This window comes from Dermatophagoides pteronyssinus, unplaced genomic scaffold, assembly GCF_027571235.1.
Source record: "Dermatophagoides pteronyssinus isolate colony J.1.1.1.1 unplaced genomic scaffold, Derpt_VIB-CSIC_2022.12 sq0001, whole genome shotgun sequence".
Classification (NCBI taxonomy): Eukaryota; Metazoa; Arthropoda; class Arachnida; order Sarcoptiformes; family Pyroglyphidae; genus Dermatophagoides; species Dermatophagoides pteronyssinus.
This window is the reverse complement of record NW_027461525.1, coordinates 2,618,007-2,645,738: the sequence shown is the minus strand read 5'-3', so window position 1 is coordinate 2,645,738 and position 27,732 is coordinate 2,618,007. Positions and strand designations below refer to the sequence as shown.

Genomic DNA, 27,732 nt, shown 5'->3' with positions numbered 1-27,732 from the left:
AATTCAATACAATCTTATTCTCATCAACAACATATACATTTATACGAAAGAAAAAGAGGGAAAAAAAGGAAACAATGTGTAACCAACATATTTATTTTTTTTCTATTGGACCTTGGGACCAAATACACACAAACATTTAATAAAAACAGTGTTTATTTTATTGGTTTGGGTTCAGGATCTGATCCCATAGAAAAAAAATGTTTACTTATTACACATATTAGTTGGAAAAAAAGTTTTATTTCCACAATATCAACATCATAACAATCATAGAATCAGATCATCATCAAAACCAATAATAATAATAATCGATATACGATTGATGATTGTAAATGTTTAATTACATCAGAAAAATAATCGAAAAAAACTTTGCTCAAATCATTTAGATTCGTATGAAATGAGTGAATAAATGAATATTTTATTTATGGAAACAAACATCCACATAAAATGAATGAAAAAAATCGGGCGTCTTCAAAATAATCGATCATTCGCATGGGCGCAATTCAATTTCTTTATTAATTTGAATTTTTCAATCCCTTCAAACAAACATGATCATATTGAATCTATTATATGAAAGCAAGAAGTTCTCATCAGAATAGCATTACAATTAATCGCATTAAATAAATGATTATCATTCATGATGATCATATTTATATAGATAATGTTAATCACAAAGGTCATCTCAATGATCAATTTCCGCCAATGTATTAACATCATAAAAAATATTTGTAATCGAAATCGGATTGGATGTTTTTCCTTAAATTCTTTAAAGTTATTTTCATATGCAACCGGAAATTCTATAAAACAAGTGATTGAATGATCGGAAGCTTGATTTTCGCTTATTTTATTTAAGGATATTTTTTGATGATGACGTTCAAAAAAAAACTGATGATGATGAATAAATGAATTGCATTTCAATTATGGTATTAACAGATTACAAAATTATTACTTTGGAAATGGCATTGAGAGGCATACATTTTGTTTTTAATGAAAAATGATTTGAATTGGAAAAACAACATTTTTGTTTTGTTTTGTAGACAGAATCTAACTATTTTTATCCTTTATGTTTGAATTGTGGATTTTTTTTCTCGGCTGAAAAAAACAACGAAATAATATTAATGAAAAGTAGGAAAGCTGATACGAGACGTGTGCATTAACACAGACAGTAAAAGAAAAGGAAAAAAAACTAATGCAAATGTTAATCTAAATGAGATTTGTTGTCATTATTTCAATGGGCTCAAAATTGAATCCATTTTACATTGATAGAATTTTCGCATCAATAGTTAATAGAATCTGGATCAAACATAAAAAAATGATAAAAGGGTTTTTTCCAATCATTCTTTTTTTTTCTTACGATTAATATAATTTTCTCGGTCTAGCTGCCGAAAATAGTGTTGTACAATCTGAGCTGATAATCGGATCTTATTCGTATTCAACATTTATCCAATAAATTTGGCTGCCTTTAGGTTTCAACAAAAGTTAATCAAATCATTTCTTTTATTAAATGAAAACAACAACAAAAAACAAAATAGGAATAGAAAATTACATTTTCACTGTCCGCGTGTTCGAAACCGAAATTGGTTACATAACATAAGCTAAAGAATTTTCTTCTCACATGAAATGAACTTTATTCTTCAATTTGTCATCATAACATTTTGATAAGTGTATGACATGGAGAAACTTTTTCAAAACTTTGCACATTTATGTATGAATTATACTCAGTATTTCATGTGAAAATTATCAATATTGAATGTTTCGTATGACGATGTTATTATTACAGTTTGAAAACCCTTTTTTTCAGATAGAAAAAAATGTCAACAAACTAAGTAAACTAAACTCAACAATGTGTCACCTTTTTTCTAGCTTTATTAAGAGAATATAAGAGCAAAGAATTTGTACGATTACATTACAATTCAATTTCAACTGCTTCAAAGTGACTTTTGTCTTCATATTATAAGTGTGTGAATGAATGGATCAATTTTTGGGAAAATCACAGCAACAAAAATGAAAAAAAAATAAATGAACAAACAAAGAATATATATAGAAAAGCTTATATAAATTCTCGACTTGTGCACTTGTATAATGATAATAATGTAACTAAAGGACTATGGATAATAATAATTGAAAAAATAACATCTATACACACACAAAAGGGTTTTTTCACAAAACAAAGAAAATGTCAAACTGTAACCATATTAACTATATATATTGTATTGTGAATTGTTCAATTGGATAATATTCTTGATGTTTATGCTATGCTTCACACATACGCAAACACACAAAATGAATGGCAGCTGAAACGTTTTATTATTATGATTTTGAAACACGTTTTTGTCATCCTCTCATATACATTTATTTAATATATGTGTGTGTGTTTAGAAATTGAATTTAGATTTGTAGTAATACCCTCAAATAAGCACACATTTTTTCTTGTGTATAAAGATGAAAATGGAAAAAAAGTTGAATCCGTCAGCAAATTTTTTCTTTCATTTCAGTCGGATTTGAATTCAACCATTGGTGATAGTAATATTTATGAGAGAGATTAATATTACAATTTGGCTGTCGCCAAATGGTCAATGAAGCAATAAATGGCAATCATCTAAAATAAGAATGGCAAACGAATGAATTTCATTTTCAATTTGATAGTAAAATGTAGTTTCTTTGCAAAAAAATCATTTCATTTTTTCTATTATTACAAATTCTGATGCATAATTCAAGAATATTCATATTCAAATACGTGATAATAAATGATTTTTGTAATATAAAAATTTAAATTGATGATAATTTTTTCTGAAATGAAAATTCAGGAATATTCTGCTAAATAAGCATTGGATTAAATAATTAGTGTTAAATTTTTGTAACTAAAAAATTTCGATAATGTTGATAATGATGTGATGATTAAAAACATTATGGATCGATTCACTAACAAAAAAAAAGTTTTACTTTCTTTTTAGTGTCAAATACTTTAATTCTTATCGATTTAAGTTTCAATTTGTCATGACAATGAAATCGTTAACCAGAAACGTTTTCTGACACACACACACTCACGCAAAAAAACATTCTGTAAAACAAGATTTTTTCTTCAAACAACAGATGTCTTGAGCCAAAAAAAATTGTCAATTTTTTATCGGCTCCTTTCCAATATTAAAAAACAAAAACAATACCGGATTGACGTAAATGAGTATCTCAACATATCGACAAAAACACTAAAAACAACAACTGTTATAAAATAAAATGAAATGAAATAAATCGAAAAATCGAAATGAAAAAACCAAAAAAGTGTACAGAAAATAAAAGATATTTGGTCACACAAACACAGACCAAATATTTGTATTAAATAAGATCATACATGTCAGGATACAAAAACTAAAATGAACAATCAAAACAATTTCAATAGATCGATCAATTTTATTATTTTAAAATTTAAAAATCTAAAGATATCTGTTTTATTTTTGTGTTGCCGGTCGTTTGTTTGTTTGTTTTTTTTCACTTGGACAATGTTGTTTTAGTAAAGGAAAAGAGAAAGAAAGAAAGTTATACAGAATAACGAATGTCGAAACAAACAAAACAAAACAAAAAACGATGCGGTCATCATCAATTTTATTGGGAAATCCGGTCAAACGTTAGAATAGCTGTGATATATAAAAACAAACATCAACAACAATTGCAATGGACATGAGTGAAAAAAATTGTGCTGACTTTTTCAAAATGAAAAAAAATTTTAAATGAGAAAATCATTCCCTAAAATGAAGGAACAAAAAAAAACGCGAAACAATCAACACACGATAATCGAAATCATTCGTTTGACATAAATAAAGTTGGAATTTTTTTCTATTTCACTCAAAATTAGATTTTGAAAGAATCGTTATAGAATGGAATAAAGTCATCATGATCATGATGACGATAAAATTGTTTACTGAAGCAAAAAAAAAGTGAATGAACCGAACGGTGATTTTAATTAAAAAATAATAATTTTAATAACTTGACCATCACAATTGTAAAAAAAACCATGAAAATTGTTGTAAATAAATCTAAATCAAAGCCAAATCAAATGAATTTTTTTTTCGGAGACGTTTGGAACGAAATTTTTTTTTTATTATGAACATAGTGGTTGAAAGGGTGAAATAAAAATCTTTCTTTTAGAATGATGAATCAAAGAAGATATAATAAATTTTTTGATTCTCATCATCATGGCAGAATCTGTAACTATAGTTCATATTTGATAGACACACACACACACACACGATGAATATGATGAATTTCAAAATGGTCATTTTGGATCACTTGGTAGAGCAGTAAAAGAAGTTTTTTTTAATTGAAAAATCGCCATAAATTTTCAATTATAACCGGTCTTCATTATCATCATCATAATCATTATGTGAAATATACATTAAAAAAAGTAATTACATAAGATGACGGTCGTTCGTGTATAATTTACGTTTTTGTTTGTTTTTTTTGTGTTTAAATATAATTCTCATAAAATTTCTAGTTCCCGTTTCAACTAGAAATTTATTATCCATCAAAATTCATTTTGGTTGGACATTTTGTCATAAACTACATTGATCTTTTATTAATGTTTGTGTGATGTCGTGATTGTCAATGAAAAAAAAAGTTAAACAAAATTAACGAGAAAAAAATTTAAAGTGAATGATAGAATTGTGACCTGACTTTTGTTTCTCCATTCACATTTTTTTTTCATTGATTCAAGATGGGGAGGAGGGTGGGAGAAAATGACTGGACTTTAATTTCAAATAATCTTCATCGCCATTGTCCATAAAAATCATCATCATCATCATCCTTTCATTCCACGTTTCAAAATACAATTCATTTCATTATATGACAATGAACATTGGAAATGACCTTTTTTTTTATTTCTTTTTAATGATGCTAAATATGACCAGAATATAGTTAGTATTAGAAAATCGGTGGGTTTTTTTTATTCGTTAATGTTTGTTCGTTGTTCCCTTCTAGACTTCAATCGGTTGGTCGATCTTGGTGGTCATTGTTGTTGTGGCCAAATAAAGTATCCAAATATTCGATTTGATTTTTTTTTTTGAAAACTTGTTATTGTAAAGAATAGAGAAAATGACAATAATAATCATGATGATCATCATTTAATTCAAGTTGTATTTCATTACTTTTTTCTTTTTGATTGCCAAGAATGAAAGAAAAAAAGGTTACAGATCAATAAATGAATGAATGAAATTAAAAAACGGACAACACAATCGATGAATCAACCCCAATCAATGTTGATTGTGTAATATATAGTATTCCTCGTCATAAGAAGGCTGTTTTTTTATCACCATAATTCTTTAAGTTGTTGATCTTAAGTATCATTTTATTTAGTTTCAAAAAAAACGTTTCATGTTTATCGACAAAAATACTAATGTAACCGAGAAAAAAGAACGGACAATATTGTTATTATCGAAATTGGCCACGCTATTTACGTCATTCTTTTATTATATAATGATTATGTTTGATCATCGACAATAAAATAAAACACTAGAAAAGGAAACAAAAACAACGGTACACTTTCGTGTTGCTTTGCTGTCTATTAATTTATTAATTTTACATTATTGTAATTAAAGATTTTCAATCAATTTATTGATATAAATTCGTTGGACAATATTGACCTCGTTGCATATATGAGAGCAAAATGTATTTTTCACTGCTTTTCTACTTTCATTGAACAAATCATATAATTATTGAATTATCAATTTTATAGTTTTTTTTCGTTAATTATGTTCACAGTTGGCAATACAAAAATCATATATTTTTCTCAAAAAAAAATCATTCACTCATCAAATATATGAAAATTAAAAATCAATGATGATAAAAATATAAAACAAACGAAGAAAAGAATTTGCTAAACGAACAAAACAAATTGAATAGATAGAAAAAAATCATTAATGATGATGAAAACGGTAGATGAAATAAAAATTCAAATAATAATGATAATAATGAAGAAAAGAGTCAACTGTGTCGATTAGAATGTTCACTTCATAGTGATCATAAAAATTAGACAAATAACAATCATCATCAAACATCAATGATGAATGAAAATTATCGATCCATTTTGTTGTTTGAATTTTAATAATCATTGCCAGATTCTTTATGAACATGTTTTCTTTTTATTTTCATTGTATTTGTTCAATCATCCTTTATCATTCAAAATATATTTACTAATTCTACTCGAGGCTATTAGTTTGTTTTTAGTATTGATCAAATGGCTACATAAACCATTTTCAATGATTCCAATCAATTTCAATTGTCAATAATGAATAAAAATTTATTCATTTCAAATGAATAAACACTAAATTTTTTTACACTTCATTCATTGTCATGAAATTTTGAAAAAAAAACAATAAAATATTGCTGCCATCATAATTATCATATTTTTGTCATTGTTAAATCAACAACCGACCAAATCATTGTGTTTTCATTGTGTCCGATAAATCATCAACAATGAAAAGAATTTCATTTTATTCGATTTAAAAAAAAGAACCTAAAACTAGAAAGAATTGAATGACAAAAATTTTTTGATTCATCAAATAGACATTTTTGCATAATCGTAGCAAAATCAGGGAAAAAATTGTTCAACGCCTCATCACAATCACCGATTGACAAAATAAAAAATTGATTGTCATTTTTCTTGAACAAAAAAAACAATGGTTACAATCAAAGTAATTAGCATCATGCACGCAATATTTCTATCCCCATCACAAGAAAATGAGAAAGATAGTTCTACAAACAAACCAACCAACCAACCAAACAATCATCAACATGCTTTTCGTCATTTATTTGAGGCTTTATTCATTCTGTTTTTTTTTCGCAATTTTTTTCACTTGTTTCATTTTCTTTTCAGTAAATTGTAACTAAAGATAAAAGTTGATTTTTTTCTGTCAAAACAAAAAAAAATTACAATTACAGTTGTCATTGCAGTAGGATTTTTCTCGTAATAATCATTTTTTTTTCTTCTTTCTTCATTTTTAATTGTATATTTGTCTAACATGTTGTTTGTGAACGTTGCCAACCAACAACAACAACAGCCATTTTGTGTTTGTGTGTATGTATGTTTTAGCCGGTTTAATGATTAATCAGTAGTTTTTTTGCTGAAAGTAAATTATTGACTAGTATTTTTTTTCGTTAGAACCATTGGTTTTATCTTTTTTTAGGTGTTTGAATGAGTTTGTGTGTCTTTGTCGTTGTATATTTACCATAATATACAACGATTATGTCTTTTGGGCTGAACTTTTAACTGGATTTAGCTTAAGTAATAATATTAAATTTTTATCATTGCGTGTTTTGCTTTTATCGTTTTAACCATCAAATTTTTCTTGTGGTGAATTAGGTCCCCATAACATTCGTTTATTTTATTGATTTTAATTAATTTTTTTCCTGTTCCAACTCTAAAATAACGAAGATTTGTCATTTTTTTCTCATACAAAAAAAGGAAAAAGATAAAAATAAAAATACAAAAAGGAACTAACAGAATCATTGTCATCATCGTGTCATTGAGTAATATATTTTCATGTTCGGGTAATCAAATTTTTGACTAACTTCAATCTTATGTCTAAAAGAAAATTTGTACAACCGTATTATTGAAAAATCAAAGGTTTCATACGTGACGTTAACAAAAAGAAAAATGAAAATCTTCTGAATTTATGGCTGATCAAATTCATCCATAATGATCGATCGGCCTAATATTTCATTTGTTTCATAAACGAATGAATCATACATAACATTAGAGATAAAAGAAAGTCATATTCGACGCCATTACCGCAAATGTATGTAATGTGTTTTTTTTAATTACCCACTTCATCTTTGAAAAAGTATGAAAAAAAAATCTGAATTTAGATTCACTATTCATCATTCAATGCCGTTGTGGATACTGATGTTATTGTTTATTCTTTAAACTTCTACATTAAGCTATTTAGACAAACTTTTATTACAGCAAGGAAAAAATTTGGCCACTTCGTGTTGATTAAAAGCCAGAAGCAGCAAACAACAATAACAACAAAATTCCTTTTTAGTTCCTTGATAACTTCAGAGGATATGCTTCTATGCAACAACAACAACAACAACAACAAAAAGCATAACAACCATATGTGTTTGTGTGAATTTGCCATTTTTTTATTATCATTTTTTGTGTGAATTATTCTGGAATTTAGAATGGAATAAAGATGGATTCGCTTCATAGAATATTGAATATTGTATAATGATGTATTATTATCATAATACAAGATCGTAAAAAAAACTATTATTTCTAGTACAAGAAACGTTTGTTTTAACCAATTTTGTTTATTCTTTAAATTGTGTTTGTGTTCATTACCACAATTTTGTTGTTGTTGTGCAAATATACGAACAGTAAAAGAAAAGAAAGAAAACGGAAATAAAATTTTGTTGTTATCATCTCCTAGGACAGAAAAAAACCCTTTATCACAATCACATTATTATTAAATTAAATTCAAAGCTGATAACAATAATAAGAATTTTTATCATTCAAAACAAAGTTTTCATGCCAATTGTTTTCAATGTCCATTGGTTTCGCATCACTGAATACAAATTAACATTAACAATAAAGATTTCAATTTCATTATCAGCAATACATTATCATGATTTACATAAAAATAGCAACAGTATTAAATAACGGAGATTAGCATAGCAAATTTTCAAAAAAAAATCTAAAATCAAATGCAATGATATTTAATTAAATATTTCCATATAGCAATATGATCTATCAATAAAAATTTATAATTATTTAGCCAGCCTGACTAATTCAATGCATTGACAAAAAACTAGATGGATGATGATGAGATGCATTCGTTTCAGATCATTTCTATCTGTTCATTTTATTCGGTTTTGGATAATTGTCGATAATAATCTAATCTTAATGCATGTTTGTTTGTGTATTTACTTTGATCCATGTCGAATTTGTCATCAAACTTATTGATAAATTTTGATTCAATGTCGCATGGATACACAGGTCAGATTAGTTTTTTTTTATATTCAATCACGATTAATTCGTGTGCATTTCATCCATTTCACTCCGTACATACATACAAAATGAATTTTAATTTGAAAGCTTTATTTGGATTCAATTTAATTTGTTAATTACTTCAAGTTAATCAGTCATTCATTCAACCAGTTAGTCAGTCAGTCAGTATGATGGTGTATTTAATGAATCAAATCTTTTTCCCTTCTTCATAAACTTGATTTGTTTGTCGATTGATGATGTTGAGCTTTGTTTTCGAACAAAATGTTCATTGAAAATTAACTTTCATACACTACTGTTCTTATAATATATGACGAAAACTAATCTTGTTAGCATCGATGTTTGATGATGACGATCCTGTTCAAATCATCAAGATCGCTTGCCATTACCACCACAGGATAGCTTCTTTTTTTCTATTCATTGAAAAAAATATCCTGTATACAAAAAAACTGGACATTGACTTGTATCGATCTTAGGATCTTGATCATCCGTGTATGTCTGAACTCGATGGTTAATTTTTGGCAAGTTGTTGTTTACTTTAGGCGATAAAAATTTTTCATACAAAATATTCAGAATAGAATGCAATGAAATCACTTCGATCATAGTAAAGGCGCTAGTTATGTAGTTACATCTGTCATTCGATTCACTTACTTGAATATCAAAAAATTACATCAATAACATAAACAAAATTTCTAATAAATTTTAATCTTTTATTCAATCAATCTGTGATGCGATGATTATTTACCATCATGAATATTTTTTTAAAAAATGGACAAGAGAACCAATTACTCGAGCATGATGCAAAAAAAGTTAAAACGATGATAATATGGCCACACACATAGGTTACCATAAATTTTCATTCATGATCTTGATGATAGTAACCTGGTTAGTTTTTTTCCCGAAGATTTTTTCTGATCCAATTTTATGCATTATCTTCACATACAGATGTATAGAGTTGAGATATAATGTCAACATTAACATGTCGATGTCGTTGATGGCGGCGACCACACAGATGATAGGTCACCAAGAAAAAAAACAAGATTTAAATTGCATCAAAATCTCATATATCACACATACGATATGTACTTTATTCTTGTTTGTACAAGTTTGATGTTTGTCAATTTTCATCAAAGGAAATCGATTCATCGATAGAAATTGTGTGTGAGTGCTTGAGTGTCTTTTTTTTGTATCAAATTTTATCGATATTACAGCATGTTATGGATCAACATGAACACATTCGGCAAATTGTTCATTGATATTCATTGTATCTTTTTCTATGATATAAATTATCAAATCTAACCATATTGCATAAATGAATGCGAAAAAAACTTCATTCATTTTGTAAACAATTATCAAAATATGTGTTTATTTTTTTCTTATTTCACAGATTCTATCGATTTGTGAAAAAAACAACTTATATTTTTCCGAATGACAATATAATGGATAAAAAATTATTATGGACTAAGTTATTGTTGATCATACAAATATTGTTTCATGACGGTTGTATATTTTAATTGATATGAATATACATTGAACAAATTTGTTTGACTATACATCTTCATCAACATATCATAGATTTAGAGAGAATCAATAAAAGGAAGAAAAAAAATTTTCGGCTTTCTCGGCTACCACAAAAGTCAAGTATGTGATTTTTTTTACGGGTAAAGGTGCGTCAAGTGGACGACATACAAAAATATTTATCGATATATATACAAAATGCATTTTCGAGAAAAAAAAATAATATTGTGTTTCCCATCTGATATGATTATCAATTTTTTGTGTAAATGTTTGTATTGAAAAAACCGACATTGATTATTAAAATTTTTTTTAGTAAAAAGACTTCCGAAACTTTGAAGATAGAATAAGAAAAATGAGGAGACAGATTTGTTTTATTTTTCCATCGATTTGGATTTAATTTTTGTCTTCTTTTGACTAGAAAACCGGCCATGCAAATATAACGACACAATACATACACACAGTTGGATTCCACCCAAAGGCAATCTAACATTTTAGGTAATCATTTTTGTTCTTTGTCATCATTTAATCATATAATTCTTACGTTTGGTTCAAAATCGATGGAAACGATTTGAAGTCGAAAAAAATTTCCCATTGTTTTTTTGTTTTTGTTTTGTCATGAATGTTTAGAAAATTTGATTACCGGCACGCATATTGATTGTTAACGTATCGACAATATATTTTTTTCCAACAATTTCAACAATAACAACAACAACAAAAAACAGACAACGATGTATAATTAGTCAAAATGAAATGGATTTTATCCTTTTTGTCAGACGATTTGGTTTGAAATTTTCTGGCCAAATAACAAATCAACAAACCACTATTGATCAATGGAACACCCATCCGAAAATCCATTGTTCTAATCGAGAAATATAAAAAAGTTTTTACTTTAGGCGATAGATTATTTTCATTTATTCATAAATGTTTTTTTCTTTCAAATCTTTCATCCTTGTTGGTTTTTTGCTGTGAGCCAAAATTCAACCAACGTTGACGTCTGACCTTTTGTGGTTGATAATTATCACAACATTGCCATTAATTATTATTCATTATCACAATTGTTGATAATATATTGGTGATAATATATGTTGTCATAAAAATCAAAAAACATCCTATGATAATTATTATCTAACATATTTTTTTCCAATTCTGTTTGACAATAATAATTCAACTAGAACAAAGAAATTTTTTATATTATGAGATTAAGCTTCTGGATTCGATTCTTGTTCAAATGAATGATTAAATTTGTCATTATTTGATAGAAAAATCATCAAAATTTATAACTCGAAATAAAAATGAGGAAAAAATTGATTTATTCATTTATATGAAGTAACAAGAACAATGAATTGGGGAGAAAAAAAGCTATATATTGAAGAATTTTTTCTTATTATCATTCAAATAGATAGATTAGATGTATTAGTTGTTACAGATAGATATATCAAGTAATAATAGTGATGATAAGTATTATTCATAAGATAGCTGAATTGAGTTGAATGAATGAATGAATGAATAAATGAGTATGAGTGTTTGTTTGGAAATTTTTTTTTGATTTTGACAAGAATTTTTTTTTTGAAAATAATAATAATAATAATAATAAGGAAGATAAATGGTCAATTTATACAACAGATATCAAAATAACAAACAGAGTGAAGTGAAAAAAAATTAACTAAATGAGATGTAGATATATAATATATTCACAACAGGATGAATTAGTATTTTGCTTGTGTTTGTTTGTGTGTTCAGGTATGTTTGTTGTTATGCAATCATAGATCGAAATGATTTATCAAATATTTCGATTTTTTTTTCATTTTGATACAAGTAACATTTTGTTTGCCCATTTTTTCGAAGGTTGAAGATCTGATTGAAGATTTGTATAGTGACAGTTGAAATGGATTGATGCAAATGAATGGAATTAGAGAGAAAGAGAGAGAAAAAAAAATAGCAAGAAGTTTTCATTCATCTACACTAAAACAATTAATCATCTGTAAATGTGTTTTTTTAATGTTTTTGTTGTTGTTGTTTATGATCATGATAAAATCATTTAGTCTTATTGAAAATATTAATTAAAAAGATTGAAGAATCGAAACGAAGTAAATAAATCAATAAAAATCGATTCATTCAGTTCATTTTTTAAATAATAATTTTCGTTTCTTTTGATAAATCAGATTATGAATGTAGCCCAAAATCATTATTTTGCTCCTGGATTGGATGATGCAGCTGCAGCAGCTGCAACTGCTGCTGCACTTCGTAATGCGACTAAATGGGATGGCAAATTATGAAGATTAAGTGGTCCGGCAGCAGTATTTGATGGTGAAGAATTTGGACCGGTTTGACCGGATGCGGCTGCTGCAGCGGCTGCCGCAGCAGCATTTGCTGCCATCAAATGACTCATCAAAGCTGGTGGACAAGAATATAAGGATCCTGGAAACGGTGACGATGCACCTGAACCAGAATGACCAAAAGCTGCTGGTGGATACCAACTTGGTGGTAAAGCTGCAGCCGCAGCAGCAGCGGCAACTGCTGCTGCAGCATTTGCACCATTACCTGCGGCTGTATTTGTACCAGGTTTCAGATATGGAGCAGTTAAATAATCGAGACGAGCTGCACGATTGGCAGCGATTGGTGAGATCGGGCCGATACTACCACCAGAAGCCGACGATTTTGCTCCCGGCGATAGTGATGATGATGATGATGAATTATGATGATTATTATTGTTGTTTGTATGATGATTTGATGATGAATGATGAAGATTATTGGGATTATTGGTAGTTGCCGTGTCTACAATTGACCAGATTCGAGGTTTAATATCACCACCACCAGTTCCACCATCACTAGCAGCTGCTGCTGCTGCAGCTGCAGCTGCAGCTAACTGATGATGTAAGGCGTGTAATCGACTATTTGGTCCTAGATGAGGATGAGAATGATGATGAAGATGGGGCGATATTCCTTTGTGCTGTCCTAGTAAAACATCAGAATCGGATAATGAACCAATGTCGGATAATGGCGAACATTCCCGTTTAGTATTATGATGGTTTGTTTGATGATGATGATGATGATTATTATTATTGTGTGGTTTTGATTCCGAATCATCTTCAATGTCGACAATATCACTATCATCTGTTAAAATCGAATGAGAAAAAAAATAATAAAAATGAATGAAACAAGATGAATTATTATAAATGAAAATGATAGTGTTTGTTGGATTAATTAATCACATACAACAAAAACAAAAAACAAAACAACTGAGCGACCTAAGAATTTTTTGTTTTTGTACACATTTCGAAAAAAAAGTCACAAGAGACCAAAAGAGAAAATAGTACAGAGAGACAATTTCTAAGAGATCGTGGTATGGATGCCATGACCATGTGATTGTGATGGAGACAAATGAATTTTCATACAAATTATACGTAAACAAAAAAAAATTATTTAGAAAGTTAGCTAATTTTATACGACAGACAGAATTCCAATTGGGAATATCAATACATTGTTGAATGAGATGGTCTAAATTGAAAAAAATGCCAAACAACAATACATATAAAATATACATTGAATCGCTAGAGCATTGAGTGAATAACAAAAAAACAAATGTATCATAAGAATTAATAGTTGACGAAAATGTCAATTCAATTCATTTTCGCCTATCATATACCATTCGATTCGATTCGTTCGTCAAGTTGTCATCGATCTCTTCAACATTCTATTCTATAGTTAGCTTGAAATTTTTTTCATCTTTTTTCATTAATCTAAAACAAGTATTAATCATCATCATCATCAACAACAACAACAACAAGATTTAAATCTAGAAGCAAAAAAAAATTGGATATTTATCCAACTATATACATCACATTCATTCATTTTCTATCACTCAATATTATTTTTTTTCGATAGAAAAAAATCAGATCACAAAAAAACTGATTCTGTATTAACACCAAACAAGGCGTTAATCTCAATGACTCACTAAATCATTATCCTTATATAAATTATAGACCAAAAGGAAAAGAAAAAATCCCAAACATTCATTACACGCATGAACAATTTCTGACCAATCTTCTTTCTAGTATTTTTTTTTGTTAGTGGTTATCAGGCTCATATGGTGACTTATTATCATTATCATCATCATTCAATCTGAAAAATAAGGTGATCATTTGATGTATACTATTCATTTGTTTGTTTGTTTTTGTTAGTGACTGAGTGTAAATGTGATGATATTTATACTTTATTCAAGATGCCATTATAATAATAATACGGCTAGGCCTACATAAGAATAAGTTTGACCACAAACTCCTCTCTTTTTCGAGTTTTTGTGTGTGTGTGTGTGTGGGCGTTCTGTGACATATGTTAAATGATAAATTTCTAATTTAAGGCCAAAATCTAGTTTATAATCTAATGAATATCTGATATATTTTTTTCAATTTTATGTTTATACGGAAAAAAAATTCTAAAGTCTGCTGTTAGTAACAAACAAAAAAGGTGCCAAATTCAACACCGTCATCGAATGATGATTATTATATATTGCTTGAGCAAAGTTATTAGTTTCCGTTTGTATTATAATTTGACGCGAACGAATTATCATCATTATAATATTGAACTAAAAATAATGTAACGTTTGTAAATTGTAAAGGTCAACACGTTGTCGGTATTTTTTAACCACTAATTTTATTACCACACATTTATTTTATTCAACGTAATGAAAGTTTTTTTTCAATACTATAATCGTTGTGTGTAATTCTCTCTCTCAAACCGGTAATGATCATAAAATTATTATCATTGTATGTGAAGTATTTACATGTGTGTGTGTATTCAAAATCTAAACACACTTACCATCTTTAACATCATCCGGATCATCATCATCATCATCATCACAACGGTTTCTTGGTGACCATGTCATTTTATTTTCTTTTTTTAGCCGTCGTCTTGCATTTGCAAACCATGTAGATACCTGTGTTAATGTCATTTTCGTTATAATAGCTAACATGATTTTTTCGCCTTTAGTTGGATAGGGATTTTTTCGATGTTCATTAAGCCATGCTTTCAATGTACTTGTCGTCTCTCTGGTTGCATTTTTTCGTCGTGCTCCATTGAGATCCATACCATATCTGGAATTGAAAGAGAAAAATAAAATGGATAAACAAGAAGAAAAAAAAACATTAAAAGATAAATAAACAAGCTAAGACATAATTAATAAAGATCGAAATTTGAGATTGACAACAAATTCTTTTTTTCCTATCCATATATAATATTAGCCAAATGTTAGCTAAACTTACGTCGAATAAGATTTATTTCATTTTAGGATTTTTTTTCCTTCAAACATTTGCTTTCTATTAAAGATATATGTGTATAAATCAATAACCGCACACATCGAACAAATTTTTTCAACAAAAAAAAAGCTAAATAAATATCTAGTCACACACCGAAAATATTATCAAGATGACAACAGAGAACAAAATTTTCATCATTCATTCGATTTATGTTATGATTGCAATCATCATTTTCATGATGATATAAATTATCAGAATTATTTTACTATATGGATATATGTTGTTGTTGTTGTTGTTGTTTTTTCTTGTCACCATACAAGATGGTGGTGGGAGGTCAATTGCTACACACACATCAAATTTTATTTGAGTAATCATTTTTCAATTCAAATTCAAGAATATGTTTTTGCTTTGTATGTATAAAAGTTTATGATTTTTGAAAAATTCTTCATTGGCCATGACATTGGCCGACAAATTGATATTTATTCATCTGAATAGTGAAAGATTTTTTTGATTATTATTGATCTTTAAATCTCAACGAAAACAGAAAAAAAAACGAAAAGTATGAATTCAAAATTTTGAAGAAAAAAAAAGAAAAAGAAAATAGAAAGTGAATGAACATCTTTTTTCCATCAAATTCCTATTCAAAAAACTTATGATTGGCTTTCTATTCAGTTTGTTTTTTCGTGGTGTTTGGGTAAAAGTGAAAATTTATTGCCTCAATTCACACCATTATCAACATCATCATACGCATACATTAGAGGAAAATCCGTCCTTTTCTTCATTTTATTTTCATCCATTCAAACATTCAAAATAGCATCTGAAAATATGCTTCTGGAAAGAAAAAAAAATTCGTTTGAAAAAAAACATTTGTTAGATTATTAAAATTTATTAGCCTGCTTATAAAGCTATGTGTTATCATAGAATTTAAAAATAAGAAAAAATTTCGTTGAGTCTATTCATAAATTGAGTGTGTTTGTGTAAATTTTATATGTAAATGGTCCGTGTAGGCTTCCATTTTTTTAGATATCCAATTTCGTTGTTATTAAAGTTGTTGGATTATTTTGTTGGTGTATCGATGTCATTGTCATTTATCGTCATACAATTCTTTCTATTTAGTTTCCAAAATGATGAAAATATTCGTTTTCAATTTTTATTTTAGAAGAATATAACGCCAAAACAACAACAACAATTTCCAATATATTGGGAAAAAATGCCGAAAATTTATTGCAATGATGATTATCGTGATAATGTCTCAATTGAACTCTCTCGTTCTCTCTCTCTCTCATTCACTTTAAAGCTCAATTATGTAATGTTTTTTTGCATTTATCGAATATATACAAGAGATTGTTGTTGTATATGAACTGTGTAAAAGAAAAAAATTCTAAATGATGATTTGTGTATGGTTGTTCAGTGATAGAAAAGAGGGAAATTATAGTTGAAACAGATTCAATGAACAACAACGGTACAGGATTCTACATGAAAGCTATCATAATATAAAAAAAATAAATTTAGAATCTTGAAACTAATATTTATTAAGGTGTTTGGTGAAAAGAGAGAGAGAGAAAAAAAATGCATAACACTTTAAAACACTTGTCGAATGATAAAATATGTTGATGTTGTTTAAAATTTGTTTTGTTTGTATGTTTCAAATTCAAAACATTATGAACAAACTAATGGAATTGGTCTAATAAATTATGATCACTTCGATTACAAAAAATATACGATAAAAAGAAATCACAAGAACGAATAAGTGATATCAATATCAATTGCTCCAATAGGACCTATTCATAACAATTATCGTAACATTTTCCTCTGTTGTTTGGAAAAAAATCAAAGTTTTTTAAATTCTTAGATTTCATTTTCATTTTCCATGTAGATAGTGAGATTTCAAATTAAAAAAATGATAATAGTTGCAACAGAACCAAATAACATAGATTGTTTCTATAATATGATTATCATCATACTACAAACAAATGTTAAAAACATTATCATTATGAAGACAAAAATATCTAAAATGTTCATTATGATTACTGTTTAATCAACTAAATGTAAATTAAATGATTTCATAATAATAATAACCATAAACAATAATCAAAGCAAGTTTAGACAAGTATTTGCTGAAAATATTTGTCTATCGATCATCTGATCAGTAAAGAGAATTTGTTTTCGATAAATATAAGAAAATCTGCATTATACGAATATTTTGTGTTATGAAAACTAGAAATTTTTTTTGTTGGTTATCGTGTTTTTATTATCATAGTTATCCGAATGACGAGAATGACAAAAAACGACCACACACACAAATTACTTTTTTTTCTCATCACAATAATCGTAATCTTATCTAAATATCGTGCAAAAAAATGAAGAATTTCCATCGACAAAAATTAGTTAGCAAAATAGAAAATAAAAGATTTTTTTTCGAAATTAAACTAAACTTTCATTTTGTTCAACAACATTGTTACAAAAAAAAAGAACTTTGCTAGTATGATAACGATGAATGCCATCTTTTCGTTTCAATAATTATGATGAGATATTTAAAGTGACAAGTGAAATAATCCATGACAGAAAACAAAATTCTTTACATACATATGTCTTTTTTGAGTTGTCCTATCAGTAATATCAAAACCAATTTAAGACAATAACAACGACAACAACAACAACCGGGACTAATTAACGCCGATATTCGACACTAACAATAGCTTGTATATGGCAAACTAACTTGTGTTGGATCGTGGTTCAGGTTCATGGACAATAATTTTCTTAGTTTAATCATCATTCATTTGATGTTGTTCATATGATGGTTCAATGATTTTCAGACTTGATGACATTAATCATTCGACATACAATAATGTTTGCTGTACAACAATGTTTTTTTTTGTTAAATCTTGAATTAAAATTTTGCTATATTGATTGGGGAATAATAATTCGTCGTTTAATTTTTCTGTCCTTTCCAATATTTAAATTGTAAATTTTTTCTTTCTTGCAAAAATTGAATGAAATGTCTAGCTATTTATCAATAATATTCATTAGATCACTTGATTATACTAATTATACAATGCCAACCTTATCGTTTTTTTCTTCTTTCACATTGTCGGATAATTGTTCCTTTTCAATTCAAGTAATCTTTAAGGGATATGAAATTTATTGGCCTCTCGTACCAGACTTTTGATGATAATTGTGTGGTGTTTAATTCAACAATAAGATCCATTCATTCTTAAATAGATAAATAGCTTGTTTATTATCTTGTTCAAAAGCCAATCATGGTAATAATAATCATTTGAATTTTGATGGTTAATATGTTGTCATTGTGTTTGTTTGTTTGTTTGTTTGTCACAATCGTCATAATATTTATTTACATAATAATAACCAATCATTTTTGTAAAAAAATAAAAATATTTTGATTACTATTCAACCTGATAATTATTGTTCAGAAAAAAATTATATTCACCATTTATGGGGATGAATGATGGATTAGTAGTCGTATTTTGTATTCAAGTGAATTAATCATTCGTGGATGATAATCACGACACACACACACACACACACATATACAGAGAAATTATTCTCAATTTTGTTTACCGACAAGAAAAATTCTCAAACATAATAATGACAATCATCATTATCCTCATCATTTACGGATTACAATAATTATAAAGCACCAAACAAGATTGTCATCATTATTTATGAGATTGATGAAATTTATATGCATCAATCAACCCCCTTCGTTTTTTCATACTAAAACATAACATGATTGGTACCACCCAATTTCATCATAATAATATTTATTTTGGAAATATATGGTGACGATGAACTTCTAAACTCATTTTTTTGAAAAATCTCAACCACACACACACACACGTTATACAAATAAACATCGAATTTCATACTCTTCTTTGGGAACACATACACAGACGCCCACACAAAGTTCAGCATAGGGGAAAAAATTGAAATGAAAAAAATCGCATGCACTCATCGTTGATGATCATCTTCAGTTCATATGGCACCACCAACCTCATCATCATCATCAACATCATCAACAAGAGTCAAGTATGTTTATGTGTGGATGGTGTTTATATGAATTGAAGTGACATTTGGGCTCAACGCTATTTGGTGGTTGTCATCATCATCATCATCATCATCAGGCTCTTCATCATCAATACAATTTCAAAACAAAAACAAAAAGTTTTGCATAAAAATTGAGTTTCGATTCTTGTGACTCTCTTTCTATCTTCAATGGTACTTTTCAATAGATTGAATAAGCGCACATCTGGCGCCTATTTTTTCGTTTTTTTCTATCATCATCATCATCTCATCATTTGGTTATCACATCGACTTATGCAAATGACATGTGTGTTTGTGCATACAGTGTAGGAATAATGTTCAAGTCTTTTTTGGCAGGTTTTTGGATGTTTGTTTTTTGTTTCGTTAGTATGCTTGCTTGCTTGTACAATGATATAAAAAACAGATATATAGCTCCCACATAAAGACTCATTTTGAATGATTATCATCATAATCGATAATTATTCCAAGAAAAAAAAAGAGATTTAAGTAAATGCAGTTGAAAAAAACATCTAGAGTAATGATGCTCATCATCATTCGGCGTTAATACGATATATTGATAATCTATCAACAAATAAACATAAACAAACGCGCACTTACCCGTTGGCAAATGGATATCCGGTCAAACCGGAATTATCATATGGATAATACATTGAATACGGTAGATTACGCCACATATCTAAATTTTCTTTTAAATCAAATCCAGCTGCCTGTTTTTTATAAATAAAATAGAATGAAAAAGGAAAATTAGATTTCAAAAATTTTAAAAAAAAATGAATTATGAAAAACAAAAAGAGTCATGTGATAATTGTGAATTTTAATCATCATCATTATAATCATTATGTCTTAATTGCAATCGAATGATTATTGATAATGAGATTATTATTATTATTATTATCGAAAAGATTATGTATGCAAGATAAACAGTGAAAACAACAACAACAGCTAACATCATTGATCATTATCTTAATGTCATTGCTATGAAACATTTCCTCGTCTTAAATATTGAAATATGATGGATTTTGATTTTGTTGTAAACAGAACAAAACAAACAAATAAAAAAATCTTACGAATAATGATTGTAAATAAGATAACACGTAATTTTCTGTTTTTTTTTCATTTCAAGTTCAGTTCATTAGCAAAAGCAACATCAACAAAGATAATCTTTATGTGAATAATTTTTTGAGCATAAAAACTATCATTTCAATATCAAAAATGTCCTTCCATTTTCAGATAGATTAGTAATTACTGGGTTTCAAAACAAAAAAAAATTGATACAGGCAAAACCAAAAAACAAACATGAAGAACACTTGCCCAGCTGCGTATACATTTGAATATGTTTATTCGTCAAGCTGATAATGTAACTTAATATATTCATCATGAATCAATTTTGAATTTCGAAGGAAAAATCTTATGTTTTTTCAAAAACTATTTTGTCTGCTTTTTTTAATAAACAAATTTTGTGCATACCGTTGGTGGTGGAAAAAACGATGCCGCTGATTGTAATTGTTCAGGTGAAAGAGGTAAAAATGAATCATTACCGGTCGAACCCGGTGGTGGTGGTGGTGCAACCGAACCAGGTGGTCCTGCTGATGGAATCGATGGTGTTGTAGTTGTCGGTGTATTACTATTGGTGGTATTCGTTGATGTTATTGTTCCGTTTGGTGTTATATCAGATCCTAAATTGATACCTCCACTACCAGGCGTTGATGATGATGAAGATGATGACGAGGATGATGATGATGATGAACTATATGCTGCTGCTGCAGCAGCAGCAGCAGCTGCGGCCGCTGCTGGATTATACATTAAACCTGCTGAAGCTGCTAAACGTTGATAATTTGAAAGATGTGCATCATATTGACATGAACAAATGGATTGGCCTGTAAATGGATCAGTGAGTATTGGACGACCAGTTTCACAACAAGCAGTTGTTGTCGTTGATGATGGGGCTGATGTGGAACCGGATGAAGTATGTGGTGGCATTATTGTTGTTGAAGATGATGAGGATGATGATTGCGGTGGTTGTGAATGTGTTGTCAATGTATTTATCGCTGTTGTCGTTGTCGCACTAACTACTAAATCCGGCTGATTTGGTGAACTAGTACATTTTTGACTTTGAACCATTGATAATGAGGATGATGATGATGATGAAGTTGATGATAAAGGAGCTGTAGCACTAATAGCTGATGCTGTTGAGGAAGTAGGTGTTGATGCACTAGGCATGTTGAGCTAATTAGTGAAAAAAATGTGAAAAAAAATTTTTATTAAAAAATCATGAAATCATCAAACAAGAATTACAAATTCAATTCGAAGTAAAATCTAAAATTATTAAATGAAAAATATTAATGCTACTGAAAACTTTTTTTCCACAATCTCTTTCATTTTGTATCAATTTGATGAAAATTCAAAATGAAAGCTTTCATCATCATCATCATCACCAAATTGAATCGAATCAAAGAACTATCAAGATGTTTATTGTAAAGACTGCGGTAGGTCAAAATTTATATGTGGTTGGTTGATTCATCATCGTCATTATCATTATCAAGAGAAGTTAACATGTGTAGGTGTCATCATACATAAACACAAGCATATTTATATTTTGAAAAATAACTTCGGAATTTTTCTTCGATTCATGAAGAAAAATGCCGGCATTTTGATGTATGCTTACCTTAGTCTTCGAAGGAAATGCAAAAAAAAACTTTCGATTGCTTCTGTGTTTGTGTGTGTGTGTGTTGCATGAATGAAAAAAAGCTAAGAAGATTAGAAGTTTGTTTTCTTGTTATGAACAAACAAGCAAAGACAAACACAGAAAAGATACATATGAATCATATATGATCAGTCAGCCATAGCAAAATTTATCTAGTTTGTTTCTGATTTTTAAATCAATGACAACGTAAAAAACAACAACAACGGCATCATATTGAAAAAAATCAAACATTATAATCGATCAGATTAACATTTGTCGGCAATATTCTGTCAAAAACTATTCTTCAGATATAAGCAAGCCTTGTTGATCATTGATTGAATTTGCTATGCTTTGACAAGCTTTAAATTTGTGTCTTTCAATTATCATTCACATTTGGTGTACGTATGTGCTTGTGGCCGAATAATTCGTCAACAATCAACAAACAATAAACCACCAACAACCTCAACAAACCAAAGAAAAAAAATCAAGAGGACATTACCCCTTTAGGCTATGTTTTTTCAAAAGTTTGACCAATCAACATTACATTACATATCAATTATCATCAACAAATAATAATTGAACAAATATGGTAGACAATTATATTATCGTTGAATAACACACCATAACCACTATGTTAGAAAAAAAAACCACAAACAAATGGTAATTACAATAAATGAGAAATAATTGAAACAATATCAAACAAACAGAGATTATTCATTATTATTATGAATCGTTCACATTCAACAACTAAACGATAGATAAATATTCCCTACCGAGAATCAGAATAGAAAAAAGGGATATTTTTTCAAACAACAATCGTAATTGCCGCTATTCTTAAAAAAATTTTTATTCTTTGTTTTTTTTCCAAAAAATGCAATTTCTATTCTAACCAAATTTAATGCCAGAAATGAAATAATGCTTACAAAGAAAAAAAAACACCGAACGACATGTAACATGCAACAATAACAACAACAACAACAACTAAAGAAAAAAATATTCAAATTCATTCCAACACAAATCATCTTCGTGTATGAGAAGAAAAAAAGAACACGAATTTGAAAATTAATCAGACAGCAGCAGAATAAATGGTGACAACAAAAATATCATCATCAAAAGGAAATTTATGACGACAATCATCATCATTTCATTTGACTTGTCTTCGAAAAAAAAATCACGAGTTGTTCAAGATTTTCTGTCTCAGATCATCATCATACGCATTACGTTTTTTCTAATTAGACAAATTTCTTTTCCTAGTACAAATGTGAACATAAATTCTTGTAAGCAAACATTTAAGTTTATGAATGCCAAAATTCTATTGAAAATTTTCACTTTTTTTTTCAATGTAACATGAAAGTATTTGTACCACTATAAATATTTTTATCATATTGAATAGATTTTTTACATATTTGTAGCATTCATATAAATAACCGTTTATTTACTTAAATATTACGATACAATTTTGCTGATAAATATGAATGTTCATATTATTTAAGAATGATAGACTTTGTTTGAACAAAATCATTCGAACAAATCTTATGTTGTCATACACTATTGATTTGGTGAATAGAAATATCTTTTCATAACAAAAAATACATAGTTGATAACAAATATTATCAATTATTTAGCTCTATGTTTACAATAATGGTCAAAAAGAGAAAAAATAAATTTCATACAAGTTTACATTCCAAAACACATATTGTATTTGGTTCCTGTTCATCAAAAAAATTGAACTTGTCAACAACAATATTTTGAATTTTTTTTAAGGAGAAAAAATTTTCCATCAATCATTCACATTCATCACACGTATAATGAATAAATCGATTGATTCAACATGTTCTACTTTAGTTATGCTAATCGAATTGAATAACATAGACACAAATACAACAATAATAATAATAATAAAACTTTTTCTTGGATCCCAATAATGAGATGGACAACACATTGGAAACGATTCAACATAGACATTTCGTATACGATCTATTTTAAATGATGATGATCTGAATTTATTTCTTATTTATTTAATGTTTGTTTTGTTGTCGAATAGCTTGTTGCCATGTTTATGCAAATGTATTCAAAAAAGATCTAGTTGTAAATTGTTTTATTGGTTGTTTGTTTGCTTGTTTTTTTTGTTGACCATTTTATTATTATTATTATTATTCTTGTTGTTTATCATCAATAAGTAGCCAAACCTGTGCTATTTGAAAAATCAACGTTCAACAACAACTAAAAGAAACATATCCCAATCAAGTCATCAAATAGTATTCATCATCATGCACACAAATGGTTTGTGTTCAGGTCATTGGCGATGATGATGATCTCGGGCTATTCCTATTGACTAGTTAACTTTATATGGTGCTATTTTGCAAAGAAAAACAAAAAAAAAAAAAAAAAGAAAAGAAAAGACAGCTATCAATTTAATGAAACGAGGGTATTATATTTGAGCAATAAAAACCAAAAAATAACATACATTAACAGATATGATAAAAAAAACAACACCATATGTGCGTATGTGTGGATCTAATGAATCATTCCGGATTTGAGAAACTTGTGGCCAAAAAAAATAGAAAATTTCTTTTTTTTCTGGTACATCCAAATACAAATTTATTACTTTATTACCGATTGGGCAATCGAAACATAACAAAAAAAAAAAACGATGAGTACATACAATAATAATGACAAGAGAAAATCAACAACAATCACAATTGCATCACATCATAATGTTGATGACGATGATGATGATAACATTTTTCAATTGGAATCCAATTAAAAACGCATCCAATTTGTTGCGCAGTTAAAACATATATCGATTCTTAACATCGAACAACAATAAAACAAGAAACAGCACAAAATTTGTTGTTTTTTTTCACCTGTTTTTCAATCAAATTAAGTTCGATACTAATTCTATTTATTCATGTACTTAATTTTTTTTCTGTTGTTCGTACAAAATTCAAGGCTTAATTTAAAATTTGTTTTGAAGGTAACAAAACAAAACAAAAAAATCGATAGAATTATTTGCTTACTTACCAATAAAGATGATTTTTTATTATTTTCACTTTTTGATTCTTTTGATCGATTTTTATGTATGTTTGATGATGATGATGATGATGATGATGAAGAGTGTGAATCACAACCAATAGGCAATTGTTGTTTTATGTTTTTATTTGATTTATTATTAACTAATGATGAAGCATATGATTCAGATGATGATGATGATGATGATGATGATGAGGATGAAGATCGACGTTTAGATGTTTTATTCAACGTGGCACTTTTTATGGATAACTTTGAATTAGAATGATGATGATGATGGTGATCAGAATGATTTTGTTTCGAATGCTCTGTACATGACATGACTTGATTCGATCATTGAATTTAAAATGTGATTTGTTGTTGTTGTTTTAGATCAAGACATACAGAATTTAATTTAATTATTTAAAAAAAATATGTATGTCAGTAATGATAATAATGATTTCAATTATGATGTGACAAATTAATGACTTTTCCAGCAAAAAAAATGATGTTGAAATGTAACAGTAATTAGAAATAGAAAAATAACAAGTAAGTTTTTTAATTAACCATAAATCAAACCGATGATAAGGTTACCAAAAAAAAAAATAGTTTGTTTTTTGTTTGTTACAAAACATACACACAAATAGACACATAGACGTAGATAGCGACACAGATATATTGGAAATATATGTAAAAATGATAATTGAAATTACATTAAACCAAAAGATAATGATGATATTGATGATTACTAATTGTTCATTAATAGATGATTGTTTTGTAAAGATAGAATAGGTATGCAACACCTGATAATGATAATGATGATTATGATGAAAAAAGGAAAAAAACAAAACAAAATTAACAACAGTAACAATGGATGAATCAAAGGTGAGATCAATTATATTTATATCGAAATCAAATTGATCAATAATTAAGATCAATTTGAAATTGACTTGACATACAAAAAACACAATGAAAAAAATAAATGATGGAGATAATCAAGACCGGATTAGCCGTGTACAGGATTGTTGATAATGTTGACAATGATGTTTGTTATCATTGATATGTTTGTTTTATACTGTCCGTTTTTAATTAATTAATTGATTGTAAAATTAATTAATAATTTGTGACAGTCGATCGATATTTGATTTGAATATAACATTAAAAGATGAAATAAAATTGGAATTCAATTGTTGATTGGATATTGTACTTTAAATCAAATTTGATATAGATTCAAATTGTTAAAAAAAAATTTCAATAATAAGATAGATTGGTAAATGGAACATCGGTAACTGTGTGACATTAAATGGATATGATGATGAGATTGATCAACAACGGAACATATAAAAGTTACAAGTCGACATGAATTCACACATGATGGCATTAAATAAAGATTGAAACAAATTTGTTCGGTAAGTCTTGTCATCTATTTATGAATGACTTACACAAATGATGATCATCTTCATACTGAATTTGAAACGAACAAAACTTATAATAATGATAATAATGAAAAAAAACTTGCAACTACAAGGGATTCGAATTGATGATGATGATGACGACACAAACATACAAACAACTACAACACTAAAACCATGGAACGAATTTGCTCTTGTCTTTCTTGTAAGTATTTGTCTGTGTGTGGTAGTTTAGTAGTTTTTAGGTTGTCGTGTTGTGTTATGCTTCTTGTTGTTGTTTTCGTGTTCAAAATTTTGGATGATGATGATGATAGGTGTGTTTTGTTACATGTAGTACGCACATGTTCCGCAGCTCTTTACTTATTTGTGTGGGTATTTTGTGTGTGTGGGTCTAACGGGAATACTTGCCTGTATGTGTGTGTAACATGATGTTCACAACATCAAAAATCCTCCTCTTTTGCTTTCTCTTCTTGTTACAAATATACATTGATAAAATACAAGTTAATACAAGAGCGCGAAATAAAAGAACGAAAAAGAGTGAGAGAGAGAGGAAAGAAAAAAAATGAAAAGAGCCAACGAAATGAAAGATATGGATTGAAATTGTGTAAAAGAAGGCTGGACTTGTTATTTCGTTGTCGGTTGTGTTGTTGTGGTGTTGTCGAACATAACTGCTACATCATGTACTTGTTGTTGTTGTTGTTGTTGTTGTTGTATTCTTTTTATTCCAGACAGAGCAAAATGAGCAGCAGCAATAACAGTAGTACCATTTTGTACCTACAACATAATCGACATATGCTCTCG

General features: G+C 28.2%; 1 protein-coding gene across 2 annotated transcripts; it reads right to left on the bottom strand.

The window, feature by feature from the left end:
• Positions 1–11,797: 11,797 nt before the first annotated feature.
• On the bottom strand, positions 11,798–27,367 carry mirr (iroquois-class homeodomain protein mirror). Of its 2 annotated transcripts, none has more exons than XM_027343128.2 (5): positions 25,535–27,367; positions 21,295–22,053; positions 20,425–20,534; positions 15,329–15,603; positions 11,798–13,624 (listed from the first exon to the last, which is right to left on the bottom strand). In XM_027343128.2, the coding sequence occupies exons 1-5, from the start codon at positions 25,859–25,861 to the stop codon at positions 12,696–12,698; spliced, it is 2,400 nt and encodes a 799-aa protein (XP_027198929.2). In that variant the 5' UTR covers positions 25,862–27,367; the 3' UTR covers positions 11,798–12,695. The 2 variants fall into 2 exon arrangements, with proteins under 2 accessions (XP_027198929.2, XP_027198930.1); XM_027343129.2 differs by having other exon boundaries at positions 25,531–25,669.
• Between the last annotated feature and the right edge of the window lie 365 nt (positions 27,368–27,732).